Source organism: Cicer arietinum, chromosome 6 (assembly GCF_000331145.2).
Source record: "Cicer arietinum cultivar CDC Frontier isolate Library 1 chromosome 6, Cicar.CDCFrontier_v2.0, whole genome shotgun sequence".
Taxonomy (NCBI): Eukaryota; Viridiplantae; Streptophyta; class Magnoliopsida; order Fabales; family Fabaceae; genus Cicer; species Cicer arietinum.
This window is the reverse complement of record NC_021165.2, coordinates 69,727,579-69,745,056: the sequence shown is the minus strand read 5'-3', so window position 1 is coordinate 69,745,056 and position 17,478 is coordinate 69,727,579. Positions and strand designations below refer to the sequence as shown.

The window sequence follows — 17,478 nt, the reverse complement described above, 5'->3', positions numbered from 1 at the left end:
ATATAATTTTTTTACAATTTGTGTTTTATATATATATATATATATATATATATATATATATATAATACAACAATATTCTTAAAAAAATTAAATCACGGTTGAATTGAGTAAACATAGGTTGTGTTTGTTTCATAGATTCTAAAGATATTATCGGGAATTCAGGGATTGGAATTAAAATTCTTATGTTTGTTACAAGGGAATGAAAAATTGTTCCGAGGAAATATTTATGGTCAATTCCCACACGTTGATTCCTTCTAATAGCGGCAAGAAACTTTATATTCCCATGTAAGTGGAATAATTTTTTGTACAAAAAACCCACCCTACCTACTTTCTATACATAATCACACAATCTTACCTTAGGTCACCGCTCATAAACAATAACTGTTCCCTCTTTCACTCTTGTTGTTATTTTATTAATTACTTTTTAACAATTTAAAGTAAAAGAAACCTAGGAACTTAAGAGATACCCAAACACTTTTCTTTTAAAATTCATTCCTAGGAGAGTTATGTATGGGAAAATTATTCCTGTGATTTATTTTTTAAAATATCAAATAATCGCTCCCTTAATGTCTATATTTAATTTCTAAATGAAGTAATTATTCTAATTGTTTTTTTCATTTAATTATTCTATTAGTTACTATCAGAGTAATTTGATAATTTTTTTTAGTAGTTTTTATCGTTCATCTTGAATGTGACAATTATTTTTATTATTTCTCGTCTCATTTCATTTGTATGATTTCTTTCATTTCGTAACCGTAGATTTTAATAGGTTTTTCGTCATTTTTTACTAATTTGTTCAAGAAATTTACACCAAGTCCAAAAATCTGATATTGTAAATCTATTTGTATCCACATCAAGAGGCTATAGTTCGAATACAGATACGAAAATGCAATATTAAATTTTCCAAAAAAAAAAACTTTGATGTCCACTATAGTCTTATGTGACTCAAAATATAATATCCAATTAAAAAAAACGGGACACTGGGATTTAAATATGGTCCATAAAAAACTACGGATTTTAAATTCATGAGATATTTACTTATCGACGTGAAATTTCATGTTAGATGAACCAACATATTTATATAAAAAGCTTTTGAAAATAAATGAAGTAAAAAAAAAAAGAACTCCATTTTAACATTTCTGCTAACACAATTCATGCATGTATGATTGATCAATTCAATTCTATATATATATATATATATATATATATATAAACTTTTGTAACTTTTCTATTCTCTAAATTAAAATTCAAAACCACTGTTGAACAAATTTCACAAATTTGTAATTGTTAATTCAAATTTATATATATATAACAATAAAAAGCAACAAATTATAGAACATTTTTTAATAAAAAAGGAAAATGTTGTTCATAGTGAAAAATAAAATCAAGACAACAAAACAAGCAGCATGATCGGTTTGTTGATACCCTCATTTCTCATTTTTTTTCAGCAATAACCAGGAAGTGATGTTTTCCACCCAATAAAAAAATAGGCATTTAAGTATTTGTGATGTTTCGTGAGATATAACATTGAAGAAAAGAAATTTTTTATTAATCAAAATGGTATTAATAACCATTTTTCCAACTGTGCCGAGAAAATTTAAACTCGGTACCAAAAAATAATTACAAGCTAAGCTCTTACTAAGGAGCTGCAAGTATTATACAATAAATTAATTAAGAGAAAAACAAAAGACATTAGTGTAATGTATAATTTAGGCTCCATCTTTGGCCAAAATCTTACTAACGGCAACAGCAATGTTGCACAATTGACGAAAGGCTACACTTCGTTTAGAGAGAACATCATCATCACCAGGTATGGAAGCATCACATGTATCAATTGCAGCCAATGCTGCTTGCAACCATAATTGAACATCACGTTTTGAATTACCTAAAATAGCTGCCACGGTATCCTCTAGTTGACCTTCGGCATCCAATAAAGTTTCTTTGCAATCAGCCAAACCTTGTTGAATTCCAGGGTCCAAATCTGGATCGTCGATCATCATCTTCACGTCTGTTAGTATCCCCGTCGCATTCGAAGCGGCCACCTTTAGTGATATCATAGCAAGATCTTGTAGGGTTGCATGTTCGCTTGTTGGTTCCGACAAAAGGACCTCCAAACATAGATCCTTGTTTGGTGTTTGATCACATACTTTTTTGATTAGGTCACTGGTTTTGCCTTTATGAGAAAATAGGTTTTCAGGAAATAGGACATTGTCTTTGTTTTCTGTTGCAATGGCAATTTGGTGATTTAGTAAAATGATGTAGATAGCCAAGAGATATAAGTATTTTGTAGTAACAACTTCCATTTTTGTTTTGTTTTATGTGACTTTAGTTTAATTATATGAAACTAATTCATGTTTGTGTTTATAAAGTAGTGTAAGGAAACCCAATAGAGGACTAAAAAATTGTTTGTAATGGGAGAGATGCGCTTGGCCTCAGTTTTATTGGATGATTGCCCCTTATTGTTGTTCCTAAAATAAGAATGTTAATTTAAGGATAGATAGATAGTTCAAGTTTACCAAAAAAAATGGAACACTTGGACACATTATGCGACAATAGACTTGTTTTCAACACTTGTGGGTTTTCTATTTTTGGCTTAACTACCCTACAATTTGTGGTGCTTCTCCTTTTTTCAGCTTGACTTAGGTCGGTATAGTCACATGTTTGCAATCCCTAATTTAAGAGAGATACATTTTCTTTTGTTAAAGCATAGATTAGAGTGCAAATTAAGAATAGCAATACTTAGTAACCATTAGAGTAGTTAAAATAGTTAGTTATTTTTTGAGTTAATTAGAGAAATAATTAGAAGGTGAGTATTCATTAACCAACATAAACCAACATAAATATAAGTATCATTTTTCATTTTTTAACAAATATGATTTTATTTGACCTCTGAAACTATGGCTTCTTCTATTTCTCTCAATTTTTATATTTTTTATATGGTATAATATCATCGTCTTGGTTGTAATTTCGCGTTCCACTACCCTCGTCGCAATCATATAAACTATATTTTTGTGATGATTTTAATTAAAACTATAATTTTAATTTTAATTATAAAAATAATTTATTTAATTATTGAAGTTAAAATTAAATAAATAAAATATAACAAAACTCTTAATTTAATCAATTTTAATAAATATTATAATAATATTCACTTTGACAAATTAAAAAAAATTATTGAGCAAAATATTCATATTACCAATACATACTTTTTTGTTAATAGTACCAAAAAACTGGTCACATATATAATATACTTTGTTAACATATTGTGACACTATATTATATTTATGTCATACCTTTTGTTTTTAGGGAAAATGACGTTAACTTCCCCTAAGTTCAGGGCCAATGTAACCCCCACCCCTCTATTTTTTCAGTTATCACAATTCACAAACCTCTACTCTTTGGATCATTGTTTTTTTCACTGCGAAGGACGATCTAAAATCAGAAACAAATTGTGGCCGTTTAGGTTTGTGATAATTCTAAACATTGAGGGCTAAAGGTTACATTTGCAATAAACTTTAAACCTTAGGGAGATTAACGTAATTTTCTCTTGTTTTTGTGTTAAATTCTTCATATATTGCTACTTCTTCAAATTTCTTTATGAAGGCGTAAATTAGAAATTAAAATTGAACAGTAGTTTTGTAATTTTCATTTTAATTATTAATGGTTAAAAAAAAAGTAAGTTGTTAATCTTCTAATTTTTAGGTGTAGGTTATCAACATTACCTTTTTACAAAAAAAGAATCTTTTTATTATTTAAAATAAATAAAATTAAAGGATAATTTTATAATTTTGAAGTTAAAAAAATATAAATTATATTTTTATCTCTCATTTATACAATTTTCTAAAAGAGATAGTTGAATTCATTTGTTCAAAACAAAATAGGACACATTCCATGTAATATTGAACGATTAAATGATTTCATTTGTCCGTTGAGTGCATAGTTATTAAATTTAATTTTTACACAAACTATGGATACATTTTACTATGAACACATCATAGTAAATAATAAACTCTTTCAAACGCTTTAACAAGTGGTTAACTTATTGGATAAATTCAAAATAAACTCTTTCAAAATTACATTGATCCGGCAAAAAAACTGAAAAAAACAAAGAGTATCCTAACAACTTTTGTATACGGGTGAGAGATTGAAACGGTTCCTGCATGATTCTTACATCTTCCATCCAATCTTATCCTACCATCCTTTCATATCCTACCATATATAACCCTATACATATCTATTAAGTTACATATAAACTTGTAGCCAAAAAAAGTTATATATAAACAAAAGAAAGAAATTTATATTCTTTTCTGGACTGCAAGAAGTAGTACAACAAAAATAGGAGAAATGAGAAAAATAATGTACAGCAAAACCTGATTCATTGCACTTTCTTGAGCAGCCACATCATCTTTAAGGGGGTAGTTTGATTTCTTTTCTATAAATGCATCAAAATAATTCTGGTAGAATGTGTTCTTTGAATAACGTGAAGATCCTGTCCTCACCTTCATCATTTCCATAGCCTGCAGGAGTTCAAAAGATTAATCTATATCATAGTAATCGGATAAATATATTTATTCGTAATTTATTATTCAAAACAATATTCAATTTTTCTTTTATAAGCAAAGAAGAATCATTATTATGTAAAGTAACAAAACTTAAGCAGTATGTGTGCAGAAGCATGCAATGCAGAGCTATATCCAAACATGTTTAGATGCAGGAAAAAATATTGGATTTTCCTTTTTAGAAATTCTATATTTTTAACTTTTGATATTTTGCAAAGTGAAATTGGATAATGGATGTCAACTTACAAGCTTTCATGTAAAAAATTGTATGAAATATTAATTTCAAAGGAATCAACAATTGTAATATTTCCTATTAATTATGTGTTATATTGTTAACACTCTTACACTTTATCTTCTTAAAAGGTTATGATTCATTCGTAAGTAAATATTTTTCTCACTAAAATTATATGTATGTTCCATCACATTTATTTTGTAATGATATTATTTTATTTGCTATATTTCTAAAAATATTATGACTTTCCATCTTTTATATCAAAAACTAACTTTAATATAATTTAATTTTACCCTGTAATGCAGAGGTGCTATACTAATACTGGACACAGACAATCACATTTTTTCTTTAAATAAAGAAGAGTTTGATCAGTATGCACTAACAATATAAAAAATTTCTATCTATGCATCCAATGACATCTCACCAAAATGTAATTACTTTAGTATATGATTGAATACATATGTAAAATTGTTTTATGCATGATCATTAAACTCAATAAAGAAAAAGTCAGGTTGCACGGCTAGTATTTAGCAATTATTTACATTAATTCCTAAACTCAAAGGCCACCAGAAAAATCACCTGAAAGCTGTACATAAACTGTCTTGCTTTCTTGCCGACTTTAGGACTTGGGTGAGATTGAAGCTTTTCATACATACTTCTAGCTTCATTGTGCCTGTCAATCATCAAAATGCTTTTGAAAACTATGTTTATTAAGATGGAAAAAAAAACAGACCATTAATAATAAGCAAAACACCAACACTTTAAAGTCAAAGAGGTCAGGGGTGTTCAAATAAACCAAAGAACCAACCCGAACTGGTTTATAACCAAAGCAATTCATAAAATTGAAAACCAAACTGAATTTACAAAACAGTTTGTTAACCGAGCTCCTTTTTAAGAATTAGAATTGAACTTGAACTGAACATTGAACCATAACTTAGATTTAATTCCAAACCCAAATTAAATCTAACAAAACCTAAAATCAGAACCCTAAATAAGAGGCTATAGTATGAGTTAATGAACAAAGATAAACGTCCTCAAAGGTTTAGTCCAACTGTTTGGGTTGAGACACTAAAGGAGTATTAAGAAGGAGGTCAGGAGTTCGATCTCTACAACATTTCTCCCTCCCCACTAACAATTGCCTACAAAAAAAGTGAAGAAAGATAAATGTATTTTCAATCTGAATTTCTAAGTTCAGCCTGATTGAGATAACTTATAACACTTTTGCAGACCACAAGACAATGTAAGAATGTAAGATAAACCTATTGAACCAAATACAATGCAATCTTATGACCTGTTTTAATAACTACTCAATTGTTTAACCTTTAGGCACTGTAGCTAGCTTTGGGACAAAACACAGTTGTGAACATATCATGGTGCACAAACCTGAAATGACAACCTTGCATGTGCATATTAAGGAGTCTTGAATTCTATGTAGAACACAACATGGTACATTCCATGAGAATTTTAGATATGTTAAGAACTTTGCAATCATACCTACTGAGAGAGTCTTGACAAATAGACCACTGTAAAGCAGCTAATCCATGTAGCTCACTCTGCACAGAGACATGTTCAATCTCATACAAATATTCCTCCATATATATATGTGTGTGTGTGTGTGTGTTTTCCTAGTTTTCCTGCAAGAGTATATATGTCATGACATTCAAAAGCTCAAATATTAAACATAATGTAATGCTCAATAAAGTTTACCTTCAAGGGTAATTTGTCCATAACCGTCTCATAGTAGGGTAATGCTTCCTTTAGTTTTCCCGCATTCATTAACAAGTCACCATCTTTCAATACCTATAAATGTTATATACAATTCATCAATACTAATTAAACTAGCAATAGCAATTATCTTGTGCTGTGCACAATATTTTTTAAATGAAAAAAAATTAGAGGCGGATTAGGCTAATGGTCTTCTAACAATAGGAAAAGGATTAGAGGCTTGAATGTTTTTAAAAACACTAGTAATCATAATTGATAGGATAAAACCTCAGATATAATTTATTATCATTAAAAATTTCAAATTCGATCCTTAGTAGTTATAATTATCAAATGAAGATTATATACGTGAGACATATAATGAGTGTCACCACCTTCTATTAAAAACTGAAACTCTCATTAAATATATAAGGGTGGATTAAAATTACAATCCTATACATAAATTTGATAAAGCATTTGGAAGTTAAGGTATCCTACTACCTAATTCTCATTTTTATCAAAATCCCACCTTCCCCACCCTTGAGTCTTTCAATCACCATCAATGTTCTACACTGAAGGTTTTAGTACCATAACCAATTAAGAAAGCATGAATGAATGTATTAACCACTAATAGAATGAGTACGACAGGAGTTCTATAAGGAATCCAAGACTGTTAGTGTTACATCAAGATTTAATTAATTCAAATATTAAAGACATGGCCAAGACTGTCAGTGTTACATCAAGATTGAATTAATTAAAACATTAAAGACATATATTACAAAATTGGCATTTTGAAGTTGTTTGATTTGATATGGCCAGGCAAAAAAGAATTGGAAAAACAAGCCTGTTTGCTTAAAAGCTTAAAATAATAGTCAATTTTTATGAACACTTATGGATCATTTTAGGAATAACAGGCAAGTTGAATTTCTATCTAATGATACATCACATTCTATATCAAACCAAGTGATTATCTTCATTTCAATAAGCCAAGAAACTTAATCAGCTTGAGCCATCGATTTCTTTTTCCTATTAGCATTTGCCATCAATTATTAATGATATCCTATAGTCAATAATCTAAGATCGAAAAATATACTCACATGCATTCAAATTTATCTATATTCATACAAATATTGCAAGGAAGAAAAAACACCAACATGCTTAAAAGAAGGAAATGATGGCAGTAATATTTTAGAATACCAAAAGAAATGCATACCTCCTCGCACTCCGATTTTAGCTTTGGATCAATATTTAATCCAAATTTCTTCTTGTAAGCAGCAAGCATCTGCTTTGTGCGTGCTTCTTTCTTAGCTTTTTCTTCTTCAGTCTCTAAAATCTCTCCTGGATTTATAACTCTTCCACCTCCAAACTGGATGATAGGTAAAAAAAAAAAGGTTAATTTGAAAGGAATATCATATCACAAACAAGTAGACTGTGTAGGTCCATTTTGCAAGATGTTTTGGCAAATACTAAATACCATACTGTTTTTGAAATATTGCCAGGTCTAGGAAATACACCCCATGTAGAAACTTTTGGCTTGTAAAGTTCTGATTCATCTTCATTAGTTTGTTCAGGTTGTGTAGATGTTGCATCGTCAAACCTGTTTGCGTCTCCGACGATAAACTCCACCTCAGGCAAGTCGTCATCTGAGAAAGAGTCTGAAATAGGAACAAGTCCAGGTGGCAATCCCCTTGTCTTCTTCTTATCCGCAAATTCAAGCCCCACAAAATCCATCCTTGAAACAGACAGTTCTCCCTTCTTACCAACACTATTGCCGTTCACGTCTTCTCCCAAAGTACTATCACTCCCTCCCTGCAATCCTAAAAATGAATTCAGATACCCATTTAAGCACAAACCGCATGACAAAAAACACTTTTTCATTATCAAGGTTTCAAAAATAGTTTGCAACCACAATTGCGACTTAAGTTGTTGGCGTATCTGCAACTGCAATTCAGGTGGCATCAACATTGACTGAATTTAACTACAATTTTTGGTAATATCAAGGATAACAATGTGACCACAAATACATCAACTAACAATGAAATAATCAAAGACATTGTATGTTTCTGTTGTGATAAAAATTGATTTTTAAATGAATTGATTTTTGACTAAACGTGACTTGAAGAAAAAGTGATTTAAGTTTAGATACATTCACGTAAAAGTAGGTTGAATAATAAATTTGAGGCTAAAAATCAATTCTAAAGGTAAAAACTCCAAATTTCAAAATCAATTCTATGGAGATAGACATGTCAAAATATCATTTGGACACCTCTAGAATCCTCCAAAAACGGAACCATAACATTCACAGTTACACGATACTCCATAAGGCTTGAAACAAGATAATGCCTCCTTTACTTTAGAAACAAGATAATGGAAGCAGAAAGCAAAACACATGAATAAATTTATATTAAGTATTACCTTGATCTGTTTCACTAACAGCGCCTCCTTTAATCTGCTTATACTTGTTAGCTTTCTCCATTGCAATCTTTACAGAAACTGGCACATCCTTTCGCCCTCCATCAACAACATTATTCACTTCAACCGAATTGTCCTTTTCAGCACCGCTTTGCTCAATTCCCAAACTGGATTTAGACTTAATCGATTCTTTATAAGCTTTAGCTTTGCTAAACGCGAGTTTTATAGGATCAGCAGGACCCTTTTTTTGAGCTTCTACGGAGTTAACTTCAGAAGATTCCGCGTTGTCAGGGTTCATAACACAACACACCTTCGCAGGTTTTAACGTTGCTGAAAGAGGCATCAGAACCAATCCCACATTTACGTTTGGTTTGATGCGCAAGGAAGAGAACCATGAAGAATGTAAAGAAGCCATTTAAATTAAAATTAAAATTAAATTATTCATCACCACTCACAACTTCACAAGGAACATGTCACACTGTGTTTCTTTCTTTGGCTCTTTGTAATATCCATTTGCTGCGGTTTATGGTGGTTGTTGTTGCTACTCATGCTGTCTTAGATAAGGCAAATGAAATAATTATAAAATATTTAATACTACTTAATGTTAACCCTAGCCTAATTTATTTTTAAAATACATTATTTATTTCCATTAACATTTTACATCAAAAGATATACTTCTGATTCATAAACAACCTTAATTCACATACCACCCAAAAATTATAAATTTTTAAAAATTACATAAACTAAATAAACATATGAAAACTCATAAATTGTATAGCTGGAACCTGAATTATATATACAATTAATTCATGTTAAAGTACACTAGTAAATTTATCATTTCTTTTTTATTTTTATTTTATACGAACTACGTTAATTCACTTATATCAATATTTATTATTGAATTTAAATAAATTTATAATTAAATATATTAATGTGTGCGTCATAATAATTGTATTTGGATATCTCATATTTAATTAATTTTTGTTTTATTTTATCAAGTTTATTTTCATAAACTTATTTTATAAAGACGTAAATAAACTTATTTCACATATTCCTACCACATAAAAAATATATATAACTTATAAAACATGCAGAAAAAAAAAAGGGTTCCAATTCATAAATGAGAGGAAAGATAAAAGTGAGAGAAAGAAGACAAAAGAAGAGGAATAGGAGGAAGAAAGAGAGGAATTGTAAAGAAAGTGGTTAAAAATTTAAGTGTATTTTTGTCAATCATGGGTGTAACTAGAAATTCATGGATGTAATGGGCTTCTAATATTGGGCCTTCAAACCCGACCCAATTTAGAAGTTTTTTTTTCTCGATAAATAAAAATTAAAAAAGGGCTAGGGTTTTGTAGGCGCTGATGATATAAGAAGGATCCTTATCTTCTCGTTTCGTTTCTCTTCACAGTGAGGCTTACTCTGTCCTAAATCACTCAGCTTAATCCAACGTCACAAAGGTACCTTCTTTATTTCTACTTTTCCATTTCCCTGAGTTTTCATTTTTCATTTTCAGTTCGCTGTATCTTGTAATCGCTTGTTCATGTTTTTTCTCAGTGTCATCGGTTTTTCCAATCCCTCGGATTTTGACCTATTTCCGATGTGTTTTCTTGATTTGAATCCTGTTTGATTTTTTTCCAACATGCTAAGAAGATCATTTTTTTTTCATTTCAATTTTATTGTGAATTTAGGGTTTTAGGTCTCTATTTTCCCAAATCAAGCATTTTTATTGTAAAATAATGAAGTTTGAAGTCAGTGATTTGATTAAGGGTTAGCGTGTGTGGCATTGAGTATTTTCTGTTAAAGGTGGTAATTGTTATACTGTCTCCGATGATGAACAATAAAATATAACTTTCGTTCTTCTGAGTTCTTTTTGTGCGGAAGAAAATTATTGGAGACCTGAACTGAGGAGACTGTTTACAAATTGGTATTGTAGTGAGATGTGAAAAGATATTGTTTTTCCGGATGTTTGCTGTGTTTTTCTATGTTGGTAACATCTGTTATTCTTTATGCGAAATAATATGTTTTGGCTATATTTTCTTGATATGCATTTGGAGAAATGTGCATGGGTGAGCTGAATGTAGCTTTGTTTAACATGGGACTGTTGTTCTTATTTGAAATGATTTGGTTGAATTTGTACTGTGCTAATTAAATGCATTTCTCGCGTAATATCCCTCTTCTAATAAAAGAACATTATCGTTAATAATCTATTTGTTTATATATATCTAAATGGAAATAGTAAATATCAGCTTATCTGTTATGAATTTGTATTTGCACGTTGTATTCTTTTCTACACAATCTTGTGAAGCTGTGTTGTCAAATTTCCACCATGGTGGAACCATTGCATTATGGCATGGTGGTTTTCGGGTCAACTGCCATAGACTGCTACCATAGGCCTCAGTTCCTTGTTTATATGGAGGAAGTTTGGCTTGCTGTTGTAATCTGTCACTGATAACATTGCTGTAAAGTTCATGTGAAATTTCTTCTGTCTGTTGTGCTGTTAGAATTTGATTCATGTATATTAAAATTATACAATGTAGTTTGTTTACTTCTTTCCATGGTATCTTGATGTGTTTCAATAAATATGCATATCTATCCAAGATAGATTTCTTATCATTTTGCTGACCTTTGTGTCTTGAATTTCTTTTCTGTAGTTTGTTTCCAATTATTTTTTGCATCTATTATTAGTTGTAGTTTATTGGAATTGGAATGAAATTTATGTTGTTATATTTTTCTTTGAACTTTACCCAGATGAATCGTGAAAAGTTGATGAAGATGGCTGGTTCAGTTCGAACTGGTGGAAAGGGTACTGTCAGAAGGTATATCTATATGTGAAACCCAAATTTTGCTCTATTCAAATATAATTAATTGGTGGTGCCAGTATTAGTTTTATAACCTTGTTTTATTCTTCAAAATATTTTAATAGACATGAATTCTTGAGCTTATATTAATATTAATGCTTCCGTATTTGATTGTGTGCAACCAACACATTTCACACTTTCTTGTTCTTTTGCTTTCTTTTAAATTGGTCATTTTTTTGTGAATCCCTTGTTTAACTATTGTATCTTTAATACGGAATGCTTTGATTGAGTTGAATTATCTTTTGATGTTCGGCCTTCTGTTTACTTTAGAAAGAAGAAGGCCGTCCACAAGACAACAACTACAGATGACAAAAGGCTTCAGAGCACCCTTAAGAGAATAGGGGTGAATGCCATCCCTCAAATTGAGGAGGTCAACATCTTTAAGGATGATGTTGTTATCCAGTTCTTAAACCCCAAAGGTAATATCAGTCCACAATATATATATAGAATATTTACATTTTTATACAACAGACTATATATATTGCTTTTCAAATTTTGCTGACTATTCAGTTGGATGTTTTATTTCTAGTTCAAGCATCCATTGCTGCTAATACATGGGTTGTTAGTGGTGCTCCTCAAACAAAGAGTAAGCAACACTATAATTTTTTCTTCATATATCTGTTTGCTCTAGTCTCACTGGAATATCTGGACTTTTTTATATTTTAGAGTACACTAGGGTATTGTGTCCCACCGTTTCTGGACTTCTAGATAATAATGTGTTCTTATTTTTTGCTGATTGTTGACTGTTGTTGCAAAAAATTGACTTATAAATTTCCCTTATACAGAGTTGCAGGATATACTCCCTAGCATTATTCACCAATTAGGTATGTGTGCTTCAAACTATTTCAATGTTGTGTTTGGTGTTTCTTGTTCCTAATGAATCCATATTATCTAATATTAAAACACAGGACCAGATAATTTGGAAAACCTGAAGAAATTAGCCGAGCAGTTCCAGAAGCAGCCTCCTGAAGCAGGGGCTGGTTCAACCGCTGCACAAGAAGAGAATGATGATGATGTTCCAGAGCTTGTTCCAGGAGAGACTTTTGAGACAGCTGCTGAGGAGCCTAAGGATAGTTAGAGAGTGTTATTGTGCCATCTCTGTTTTTTCAACAAAAAAATATTGATTTTCAAATTTAAGTATTTCAGGTTGTTTAGTTCTCCTGTCATATACTTTAAACAGTCCGAATACTTGAATTGAATCTGCTTTCCTTCATCTTATTTGAAGTACTACTACTCGGACTTCATGTCTTCTGGTATTGCAATGTATTTCAGGAAGTGCGATGACAATAAGGTTTCTCATAATTGGTTGAAGAAAAAAAATATTTAGACACAAGACTTGAGTCTCCCCCTAAAGTTAATTTGTAAACCATAGTTTATTCACCTTCATTGATGAGTCGTTATGATCAAGAAAAATGTTGATCGAACAATTTTGCAAGATAGCTAATAATCACTTATGATCAAGAAAAATGTTGATTGTATAATTTTGTTAAAAACTGAACTATGTATTTTGTAGATAAAATCTATAGGCAGTTTCAATTTCAAAGCATTGTATATAAGGATTAATTTAACATTAAATATTTATTGAAGTGGTTGGGATATGAAGTCTAGCCTAACAAAAACCTCACATTCTAGTATTGATACACTGCCTGCAGAATGGTAAGCCAAAATAGAATTTGTTTATATATATTTAGTTGATTCCGAATTTGTTACACTTTTGCGAACTACTTTTGTCAATATTCTAAGAGTTCATCTCTTAAGGTATAGTGTTCGAAAAGGATTTGAACAGTTTATTGTTAAGTGAAGCTGATTCCAGTCAGATGGTTAGTGTGATGTATTGATGAAGTAAAGACTTGAGTAAGTAGTGCAATTCACGTAGGAAATTATCTTCACATAAGACTTGAATAATGGTACTCGTGGACATTGAGACAAGCCATGTCTTTTTTATTTGGGTCAAAAGCGATTTCTTTATAACCATTGGTAATCGCTACTGGCTTTGGATGGTCCTGACATTTGAGTGAACAGAAGTTAATTATAAAGTGGATGCTCTGCTACAACTTGTTGCTCATACAAAGGCAACGCATTTTTTATTATCTATTTTATATATATTCTCGTTTCTAAGTTCCCCCTGATATCTTCCACTAGAAATATTACTGCACATATTCGTAATTGCAAAAAAAAGTTTTTTTTTTTATAATAACTTATTTTTCAAAAAAAAGTTTACCAAATTACTACTATTTCAAAAATATATATCAAAATACTCATTTTTTTTCCTCCCTTACTAGTCGTCTTTATAAATTGCGACTTTCTTAACGAAGTCCACGATTGCAAAGACAACTTCCTTAAGCAATTTTACAAAAAAAAAGAAAAATTCAATTCATAAAAAACATCACAAATTTTACAAAAATTACGATAATATTAATGTCGAATGTGGCTTCTAGTACCACATTGCTGAGGCTTTCTCACACCTACACGATTTTGACGACGTCTTGATACATCGCAAGTTTGTTCATCTTCTTCTTCTTGAAAGATTTCATATCGATTAGAAGTTGTAATCTAATCAAATATTTAAGTATTACCACTATCTGGTATTACTGCCAGAGGCCTATGGTCTGACCTACTTAAGGTCTGGCTGACCTATTTAATAAAAAAACTAGACTAGGTTATTTTTAAAGTCTATTTATTTAAATAGGTGAAACTCAGACTTATAAAAAAGCTTATTGGTCTGACACGCCGATCTATATATATTTTATTATTTATTAATGTTAATTTTTATTATTATTTATTAATAATATTATTTTCTATTTTAAAGTCTAACAATTAGGCAATCACTCAGTAGTCATTCCATATTCGACAACTGTTATATATTCGATAGCGATTCCATATTCGATAGTGATTCCATATTCGGTATCCGTTCAATTAGACATTCACTCAGTAGTCGTTCCATATTTGTTTGAGATGTAATAATAGATGTGTTTGTTTCAAGAAAAAATCTATTCTTTGAAACCAAAAATCATTTTTTAGGGTTTAAAAGGTGTTTGTTTCAGATTTTTTAAAAACCACTTTGTTAGAAAAATCATTTTTTGTTTAATATATATAGATATGTACATTGGTATTGGTATGTGAAGAACATTATGCAAATTGGTATGTGGATAGAGCATGTAGCTTGATATGTGTATATGAACTAATTATGGATTCATTTTGCTTTTTTGTTTTCTTGGAAGGTTGTTGTAGTGCAAAACTTGTTAGTTATTATTTTATTAGATTTGATTATAATTTTATTAGTTTCTTTTTTATATAAAGACATAATTTAACCTATTTAAAAAGAATGTAAAATATAATATTTTAATGTGAATAAGGCTTTTAAATAAGTTTTCTAGACTTTTAAAAAGGTCAGACCAGACCCAAAAAAAAGTCTATGAGAGATTGTAGGCCATGCTTAGGCCTAAAAAATTAATCGTAGATCAGACTCAGACCTTTCAAAGTCCGGTCTGGCCTGACTTATTCCCACACCTATATGGAGTATAGACCGCATCATATCCACTCATGGCTAGTGCCTCGACCCAAAAGTTTGCCTCTAGAAAAATATGATTAACTTGAGAAGTCCAATCTAGAATATGGATATGAGCAAGAACCTCACTGAGAATAGGTTGCATGTGAAATATGGGGCAATGTCTATTCTGAATCGTGGTAACAATCTACATAGAATCAATTTCAAGAATAACTTGAGTGAGGGGCATCTCTCTCACCATTACCAAAATGAGTGCCTCATAGTTTCGAAAGAAAAGCATTTCTTGTTCCAAGATTACAAGTAAAGCCCTTCAGAAATTGGCCTCGTTGGTTTATAATAAGACCTCCGCAAGTTGTTTGTCCGCGAATATAAGAATCATTCATGTTGATTTTCGCAAATCTCAAAGAGGGTTTTGTCCAATGGATGTTTTGTCTATGAAGTCTTTCATCTCAAGATGATTGAGGGTGGTTGATTTCCTTGTTAATCTAATAAGTCAAATTTGTCGTTGCCAAAGTAAGAGGATTGCCAAATTTAGTATCTCTTGAGAGATCTCTCAAGAAAACAATTTTGTTGTGATCTTCCCAATGATCCCAAACAATGACCCCAAAAAAAAAATTCAACTAATGTTACTCCTACCTTGTTTGTAGTAATGTTCCATTCCATCCAATTCGAAATTATAGTGTTTGTAGTAATTGGTTTAAATTCGAAATATTATTTTATTATGATAGAATTTTTTTTATATATTATTTAGATAAAAGTCAAATTTTATCTATTTACTTGTTTAGATGAAAGACTGATTTTTCTTCTTACTTAATATAGTCTTACATTAGATGATATATACATTGATGAGTGAAATTGATAAAAGATACCTAAACATTTTTTTAAACCACCCTACGTTTTCTACTCTTATATTCTCACATATATGTTTAGTTTTAAAAATTTCTTTTTGTTGATCTTCTATTTTCTTAATCGTATCTGCGTTTTTAAAACTACGAGAGCTAGCTAGCATACTTGTGTTTTTTAAATAAATAAACTAGCAGAATTGTTTAATGCAACCAACTTTGAAATCCCCTTTTTTTCTTAAAAGTAAAGGTCGAATAATATGATGCACCAAAAAAAAACGAACAAATATTGCCACACAAGATTTTTGCCACTTTATGCTTCAACCCCGCATAAGTTAGATTAATCTGGTAAGAATGGATTGATCACGTAAATTTTTTTAATGCATATCAATTAAATTTATAAAGTAATACATTTAATTCTTTTAGAATGTATTTTGACTTACTTGAAGTAATACATGATGAATTGTTGATTGATGATAGTGTTCCACAATCTTTTTTACATCCGTTAAAGAAGGTATTTTTACAAGTGGTAAATTAAGTTGCGCAAGAAGGCTATAAATTTTCACATATTCATTCATTCACGTATACAGTTACATTATTACAGTACAGATTTTGTACTCTGGGAAAGAAAAATAGTAGTACTACTAAAAATCCTTTAACAAATGATAATCCTTTTGTACAAAATTTCTTGAAACACAATCAGGAAAATATTTCCAATCACTCAACGTCAATGTGAAATCAAAACCTATTTTTACAATTGATATATATATATATATAGTACTACACATATAATTTTTTGTTTCACTTCTGATAAATTAAGTACAGGTGCAAATTATTTGCACATTTTCTTGTGTTAATTTATTTTCAAAGAAGTGAACTCGTTGATGATCAACAAATAAAAGATAGTTTATCTGATAAATTTTAGAGATTAATTAAGTTGTGAGTGGTAGAGTGGGGAAGATTGGTGAGCATATGAACAACTTCTCTCATGGTAGGTCTTGCGGGGCCCATTTCTTTGACACACATCATAGCTATGTTGAACATGTGGATGACACACGTCAAAGGGTATCCAGTGAGTCGCGGGTCCACCACCGCCGACACTAATGCTTTATCGGACGGCTGATAAAGTTCTAATTCAGTTTTATTGACCCATCCAACGATGTCTACCCCATCTCCAAACTCACCCACTGGCTTCCTTCCTATGATAAGCTCCAACAGCACAACTCCAAAGCTATACACATCACTTTTCTCGTCCACTTTCAGCGTGTAAGCATACTCTGCTCATCCATTCAACAAGTATATTATTAGAAAACAACATCTAATTTCTAAAACTAAACAAAAAATATTGCCATCTAACACACTCTTT

The 17,478-nt window shown here is 30.5% G+C and overlaps 4 protein-coding genes and 1 pseudogene across 5 annotated transcripts in view; 2 read left to right on the top strand and 3 right to left on the bottom strand.

The window, feature by feature from the left end:
* Positions 1–1,527: 1,527 nt before the first annotated feature.
* Positions 1,528–2,383, bottom strand: LOC101489013 (pectinesterase inhibitor-like). Its single transcript, XM_004507423.4, has one exon. It carries the CDS (start codon positions 2,301–2,303, stop codon positions 1,710–1,712), a length of 594 nt encoding a protein of 197 aa, XP_004507480.1. The 5' UTR covers positions 2,304–2,383; the 3' UTR covers positions 1,528–1,709.
* A 1,638-nt stretch (positions 2,384–4,021) lies between these two features.
* On the bottom strand, positions 4,022–9,462 carry LOC101489337 (uncharacterized). 2 transcript variants are annotated; one of them, XM_004507424.4, is made up of 7 exons: positions 8,908–9,461; positions 7,972–8,309; positions 7,706–7,858; positions 6,499–6,591; positions 6,286–6,344; positions 5,371–5,464; positions 4,022–4,517 (listed from the first exon to the last, which is right to left on the bottom strand). In XM_004507424.4, the coding sequence occupies exons 1-7, from the start codon at positions 9,317–9,319 to the stop codon at positions 4,296–4,298; spliced, it is 1,371 nt and encodes a 456-aa protein (XP_004507481.1). In that variant the 5' UTR covers positions 9,320–9,461; the 3' UTR covers positions 4,022–4,295. The 2 variants fall into 2 exon arrangements, 1 of the variants encoding a protein (XP_004507481.1); XR_001144284.3 differs by having other exon boundaries at positions 4,503–4,517; positions 6,175–6,344; positions 8,908–9,462.
* A 759-nt stretch (positions 9,463–10,221) lies between these two features.
* LOC101488671 (nascent polypeptide-associated complex subunit beta-like) lies at positions 10,222–12,980 on the top strand. The gene is made up of 6 exons (XM_004507422.4): positions 10,222–10,361; positions 11,653–11,720; positions 12,033–12,181; positions 12,292–12,348; positions 12,548–12,586; positions 12,671–12,980. The coding sequence occupies exons 2-6, from the start codon at positions 11,653–11,655 to the stop codon at positions 12,838–12,840; spliced, it is 483 nt and encodes a 160-aa protein (XP_004507479.1). The 5' UTR covers positions 10,222–10,361; the 3' UTR covers positions 12,841–12,980.
* Positions 10,725–10,815, top strand: LOC113787306 (small nucleolar RNA Z159/U59; annotated as a pseudogene).
* Positions 12,981–16,745: 3,765 nt separating the features above from the next.
* Positions 16,746–17,478, bottom strand: part of LOC101488348 (leucine-rich repeat receptor-like kinase protein SUNN) — a 3,926-nt gene continuing 3,193 nt past the window's right edge. The window contains 1 exon segment of the mRNA XM_004507421.4: positions 16,746–17,389. Coding sequence (XP_004507478.2) covers positions 17,034–17,389 — 356 coding nt within the window. The 3' untranslated portion in view covers positions 16,746–17,033.